The 6,798-nt window shown below is 46.3% G+C and overlaps 1 protein-coding gene across 1 annotated transcript; it reads right to left on the bottom strand.

Moving 5' to 3' along the window:
* Positions 1 to 1,553: 1,553 nt before the first annotated feature.
* Positions 1,554 to 3,462, bottom strand: DEFB106B (defensin beta 106B). Its single transcript, XM_027600557.2, has 2 exons — positions 3,414 to 3,462; positions 1,554 to 1,705 (listed from the first exon to the last, which is right to left on the bottom strand). Exons 1-2 carry the CDS (start codon positions 3,460 to 3,462, stop codon positions 1,554 to 1,556), a joined length of 201 nt encoding a protein of 66 aa, XP_027456358.1.
* Between the last annotated feature and the right edge of the window lie 3,336 nt (positions 3,463 to 6,798).

The raw sequence follows: 6,798 nt of genomic DNA, 5'->3' as shown, positions 1-6,798 counted from the left end.
CAAAAACCTATAAACATTAATGTTGGGGCGCCTGGGTGGGTCAGTGGGTTAAGTGTCTGCCTTCGGCTCAGGTCACGATCCCAGGGTCCTGGGATCGAACCCCGTGTCGGGCTCCCTGCTCAGCGGGAACCTGCTGCTCCCTCCCTCCCTCCTCGTGCTCTCTCATGCTACCTCTCTCTCAAATAAATAAATAAAATCTGTTAAAAAAGACAAAACCTCCAAAAAACATAAGTGTTGACAGCAACTTTACTTGTAATAGCACCAAACTGGGAAGGACCCAGCTGTCCTCCAGCAGGTGAATGGTTAAACTGTGGTACATCCATACGGTGGACTACCACGCAACAACAAAGAGGCATGAAACAAACTTGAAGAATCTCCAGAGAACTATCGTGAGTAAAAAGCCAATTCCTAGAAGTTACGTCAGTATGATTCCATTTATTTGACATTCCTGAAGGGACAAGTTGTCGAAGTGGAGAAGAGATTAATTGCAGCAGGAGTTAAGGTGGAGGTGGAGGTGGAGGTGGAGGTGGAGGTGGAGGCAGGAAGCAGGGTGTGGCTCTGAATGTACAACCTGGTGGGGGGCTCTGTGGTGATGGACTTGTTTTGTATCCTGCCAATATTTGGTGGTCATATTGCACTCTGGTTGTGCTATTGGGAAAACCGGATGAAAAGGTAGAGATGTATCTGTATCATCTTTTACAACTGTATATGACTCTATAATTATCTCAAAACAGAAAAATGTCATTAAAAAAGATTGTTGATTCCAACAGGATTAAATACACTGACCTTGAGGAATCAAGAGGGAAATAAGGCAAGATTTCTGATCCAGCAGGGAACCAAGGCTGGATCTTAGGCCTGTGGAACATGACCAGGAATCCTTACTTGAAGCAAGTAATATGAAAGCTTAGTGCCAGGGAGTAATTTGGCAAATCATAGAAAGTCAGTCTGGGACCAGGACCCAGGTTACTGGAGCTCTTGTCAACTCTAGATACTTACAGTCCCTCTGCCCATCAGCAAATTTGATTCCCAGACTTCATGGATGGGGACAAATCCATAAGGAGTATTTAACTGTCTCCAATTAAAGCCATGGAGTCAAGATGATTAATTTAGATGTGTGTCTGACACACGGGAGTCCTTAAGAAGTAAATTTACCTGCTATCTATTTGTCATTCATGTAACTATCTGTATAGATATATGTTCAATTCTCTACCCATCCATTTATCTATCCTCTATCTCAACAGGTGGTTGGGGCTGACACCTGAGGGCAAGCTAGAGGTTTGTTGACTTGTAGTCTTTACCAGTCCCCTTTAAAAAGGAATATCAGATGGTTTTGGGAAAATCCCCTTACCAAAAAACTACAGGAAAAGAAACCAGTAGGCAGGGACCATCAAGGTTAGCTATTTACATTTCCTTATTCTAAGTGAAGCACTTGACAAATTGATAAAAGACATTCATTTATTTTTATTGAGGTGTCTTCTCACTGAAGAGGCCAGCATCAAGAGAAGACAAAAGTAGGTCATTTATGTCGCTCGGGAAAGCCAGAGTCTTCAGATTTAGTCATCTTTACTCTCCCAACATGGCTGGAGTGTCAGGCAGCATTTCAGAGACTTCTGGCAGAGAGCAACAAGTTCTTCATTTTTCCGACAAGAATTCACACATCTCCCGTTAAGCTTGAAGCATTTCTCATCAAAAAATGCATTCCTGGCTATACAAGGGAAGGAGCCACCTGGATTAATTCTCTTCTCATAACTAATATGTCCAGTTACCAGGTACGGTCATGTAACTGGTTAGTAAAGATTGCTTCACGAGCTGCCATAGTGTCTCACCTTAACAGTAGATGAGGTAGTAGGGAACTATTTTCTCTTTGATTTTTTTCTATCTTTTTGGCATACGTGGATTAAGGACCAGGCCGAAGAGATTTATCTTCTGGCATTTGGGGTAAGGCTGTGTGGGGGCTTTGAGAAGCAGAAGCTATTGTTCTTTTATCAGAATCTATTGAGGTAATGATCACCTTGTTCCTGAAAACCCCTCCAGGGTGGGTAACGCCCCAGCTCACTGCCAAAGTGCTCCTGGGTGAGAGCAGGGCAGGTCTGAGGCGGGGGAGATGGTCCAAGACTGGAGTAAACAAGGATAAATATATAGAAAGGGAAGCATTTACTATTGTGTGTGGAAGGAAAAACATTGTTTAGAAGGGCTCAATCAAATTTCTTTAACACATTTCACCAAATGTGCTGGAGAGCAGGTAAGGGCGGGGTGCTGGGGGTGGCTCTCCAAGACCCCTCCTGTCTGCTCTGCACAGGATACCCGCTCTGGCCTTAGTACTTTATCAGTAGCAATCCTAGGAGCAGCCCCCTTCCAGTTGAGGACAGACACACATCTTGTCAGATATTAGAGTTTTACCTAATCCCGGGTTACGGAGGGCAGCGTCCGATGTACACAAATTGAAATTGAGGTCAACATATAAAGGAGGCTAATTCACTCATACGTAAAACTAAAACCAGGTGGATTGGTACCAGCGTGTGCCTAGTCGTTTCTAGCATCAGCATTTAAGTTCATAAGTACACATACTCCAATGTTTCAAAGCTCAGTGAACTGTGGCTCCCACTGCGGGGGACTCTCACTGCCCTCTTAGTGTTGTAAGGTCAATTGTCAATTGGACAATTGGTATGGGACCTCACTCTTGACAAGAGCTCTTGTATTGCATCCAATTGACAGTGATGGTCCAGAAACAGAAAGCCTCTGCAAAGGGAGAGAGCATCTGTGTGTGCAAGGCTTTGAGTGGGTCATCACACGCACCCATCTAGAGGTTAATGGAACTCTGTGTGTGTGTGCGTATGGCACGTAAATAGGTCAGCTCCACTTGCTTTTATTAGATAATTGTATATTACATGTTGGCATATCGTGTCGACTACTTATATAATAAGTCTGACTGGTCTGAAAAGGGAGCCTTGCTCAGTTTCCAATTTGCACGTTGGATTTCTGGGTATCGTTTGACCTGGCACGAACACAGTGTCCGACCTCCATTCCTTTCCTTGTCCAGCACTCCTTTCTCTGGCTCTTTTCCTTACCTGTCCCATCTCTATCACAATTATTTCTTAAAAGATCCACTGATGCCTACGCTTGTTTTTCTATTTTTTCCCCCAATTTTTGTTGTTGTCAGTGAGCATAGAGCTGGGGACCAAAGGGCATCTTTCCTGGCATATCTTTCTTTCTTCAACCCTGTGATACCCCACCCGAGACAATAATGAAAAATGAAAGGGATTTGCGGAAGAGGCATTCAACAAAAGTCACCTCCTATAGCAGATGTTCCCCTGCGGGGTCACCGGCCTGAGCACACCCAGGTGCTCACTTGAAGCAGACCTGTCTCTGGGCCACCACCTCTATAACCTTCCCTGCAAAGATGTTGGTTTTACCTGGGGCCAGGAGGAAGAGAACAACAAAGAGAAAGAGGAACGTCCTCATGCCTCGCAGGGTCTTGAAAGATCAGCACAGTGTCCATGATAAAAGAGCAGCAAACACCCACATTTATACATTTCTCTAAACCAAAGAACATCTTGATCAACGAGGCATGTCAGACATGAGAGCCTGTCCATGCTCCGCTGAGTAGAGCCCACACGTCGCAGTGGGTGGTAGGCTGCAGCTCACTGTTTTTCTGATGCTGGGAAGTTCACGACAAGGACAGTGGGGAAGAAGGGAAGACAAAGTAGAGGGTGCCTTGATGACCGGGGGTAGATAGACACACCGGCAGGAATGAAAGGTCTGGCATCTGGCGGTTTGGATTTCGAACCTTGACTATACTCCTTAATAGCTTTGGTTCCCTCAGATGTAAAAGGAGAGTAATTATATAATATCAGAATGGAGTCAGTGGGGTCTGAATTCCAGCTCCAATATTTGTGAACCGTGTACACTTGGCAAGTTGCTCCACTGAAGCTTATGTTTTATTATTGATTCTTTTAAACGTGCTACACAGGGCTGCCTGGGTGGCTGAGTCAGTCCAGTGTCTGGCTCCTGACCTGACTTTCAGCTCAGGTCATGATCCCAGGGTCCTGGGATTGAGCCCCGCATCGGGCTCCGTGCTCAGCAGAGAGTCTGCTTGGGATTCTCTTTCTCTCTTCTCCCTCTGCCCTCTGCCCCCCATCAGTCTCTCTCTCAGGTTAAGTATATAAATCTTAAAAAAAAAGTGCTACATACAGTATCTTATTTAATCCTTAAACAGCTCCCCCGATAGTTGTGAGCTCATGGGATATTTGATTAAGACTATACACACACACACACACACACACACACACACACACACATATTATACATATGTACTTATGTATATATATACAAAATATCCATATACTCTGAATGTCATAGTCTCCCACTAATTTGATTACCTCTTTTTCCTAATCTGGAGTAAATCAACTAAGTGGTTGGAGAGAAAGACCTGAATCATCCACTTTAACACTTCCCTCTTGTGGAATACCTCTCTTTAATGCCACCTTAGGGAGATGAGCCTCCCTCATCAACAGCCCCCTATTATTACTGCTACTAAAAGTTGAAATACCTTAGAAGTGTTTGTTAACATAATCATAGACCCCCGAAAAGCAATAGACGCTTGCTGTGTTATTGAAAACACTGTTTTTGTATGTGATCTGGACAAGACCATCCATTTACTTCCTTGTGCCATACTGATATCAATAAATGATTGAATACATGAATAACTCTGAGAAAAGGGACACATTTTTAACTTTTCTCTATTCCGTTCCAATCCTCAATCAAAATGATTTAAATCCATAAGAAAAAACCGACTTCCAAACATTTTCGGTGACACACAGTCTCATTGGTCTTATTTATTATCCCGGTATGTCATATGTCTCTGCTTCTTAAGGCCGGTCTGATTCATCAGGAAGCGAAGGTTGCAAACTTAAGGGAATCATAGTTGGACCCTTTGACACAAACAAACGTTACTAAGGTTGTGGGAACCCCGTTTGGCGGTAGGATTTCACGTGGCTTCCCCTCTAAACTCAGATTGTGTCTCAGTCCCTTTGAGTTGCTGTCACAAAGCACCACAGATGCAGTGGCTCATAAACAACAAATATTCATTTCTCATAGTTCTGGAGGCTGGAGATACAAGACGGAGAGCCCGTGTGGCCAGGTGCAGGTGAGGACCCTCTTCTGGGTTGCAGATGGCTGCCTTCTCGCTGAGTCCCCCTTGGAGGCTAAGGACAGGGAGTTCTCTGGGGTTCCTTTCATAAGGCAACAATCCCATCCATGAGGGCCCTTCACCGAATCACATTCCAAAGGCTCACCTCCAACTACCATCCCTGTGGGGATTAGGTTTCCACAGGAATGTTGCCGGGACACAGATATTCAGACATGGCCCATGTAATCTTGCCTGAGCGCTCCAAAGAGCCAACTAAGTCTAAGGGCCATGTGGGGCACTGCAACGGCTAAGAGCCGGCTTGTTCCCACCTCACTGTAGAGAGGACAGACGCCTCCGAGTGGGTGAATTCTAAGGGCTGGAGTGTGGTGAGTTCCAGGGTCTGGGGGCTGCTCAAGGAAGAGAGGTGTCATCAGGTGGCACCTGGGCAGGGTTGCCTGGGGGGCAGGCCCTCCCAGAGATGGGAGCATGAGGCGTCCACCCTAAAGGGGAAGGGAACTCCCAGGGGAGAGGGGCACCAGAGAGGGGCTCACGTGTCTAGACGATACCTCTCGGCAGCAAGGTGGGGAGTCTTGGGATCACAGCCCTCAGGAAGGCGGCAGCAATTTGGAGTCTTACAGCTATGGGCTTTGTCTTATCTATGTTAACAGATGTTGGGGGGCATTTTGTGTGGCATGCAAAGCAGGCAAGCTCTAAGTGGCTAAGCAAATGCTTATTTGCACCATACTCAAAGCCCTCAGGTGTGGAAGAATTTGAGTCTGGAGCAGGGGGCTTAGAGCTATAGAAGTGAGCACCATAGGGACCACTACACAGGGGCCTCTTTGGCCCGTTCATGTAGCAGGGAGGTCTTGTGATCCCCATGACAAGGCCCAACCCTTTAATTTGAGAGTTGCAAGAGTCATTTTATTTTTCTAAGGCTAGAAGTTCACTCCAGGTCAGGACCAGCTACTAATGTGCTGACCTGAGTGCAGGATAAAAATGCAAGGTCCGTATTCAAGAACCAGGAAAAAGGTGCCATTAAAGGCACCAAGTTCCTCTGTCATAGAAATTTTTCTTTGCTATTTAATGTCACAATTCCTCAGGCACAAGGATGCTTGCAGGACACTTGCAGAACCTTCCAGGTGCCCGGGGACCCCCACATTGCCACTGCACATCTGTGTGTGGTTCAGCGTCGGCTGGGTGGCCCCCTCCTGCCAGTTGTCGCGGGACCAACATGCCTCGCTGCAGAGAGAGTCAAGCCAGGTGTGTTTCTTCCGTGAGCTTGCCACTCCCACCCGTGGGGGCCGGGCAGCTCTTAGGTCAACACCTGTGCTGGGAGGGAATCGGCATTGAATTGGGGGCTCAGGAGAGGTCTGCTCCTGCCGAGTTGCCCGCCTACACCATGGCACTGTTATCCCTGAGACACCCCCATCCCATTGCTAGGTACATCTGCACTCAGGCCAAGGGTGGGGTCTGATAGCCACTTGATACTCATGTCAGTGAGTCCTTTTAAAATATCCTATGAAGTAGTACCTTTATTATATCCCCATTTTAAGATTCCAGAAACAGGTTCAACCAAGTAAGCAACCTGCCCGAGGTCACATACTTGCTAAACCGACCTGACTTTAGTCTGCCTGGTTCAGTGCTCCTATTTTGCCTTCCCAACGTGAAGA

This window comes from Zalophus californianus, chromosome 2 (genome assembly GCF_009762305.2).
Source record: "Zalophus californianus isolate mZalCal1 chromosome 2, mZalCal1.pri.v2, whole genome shotgun sequence".
NCBI lineage: Eukaryota > Metazoa > Chordata > Mammalia > Carnivora > Otariidae > Zalophus > Zalophus californianus.
This window is presented reverse-complemented; position numbering and strand designations above follow the sequence as displayed.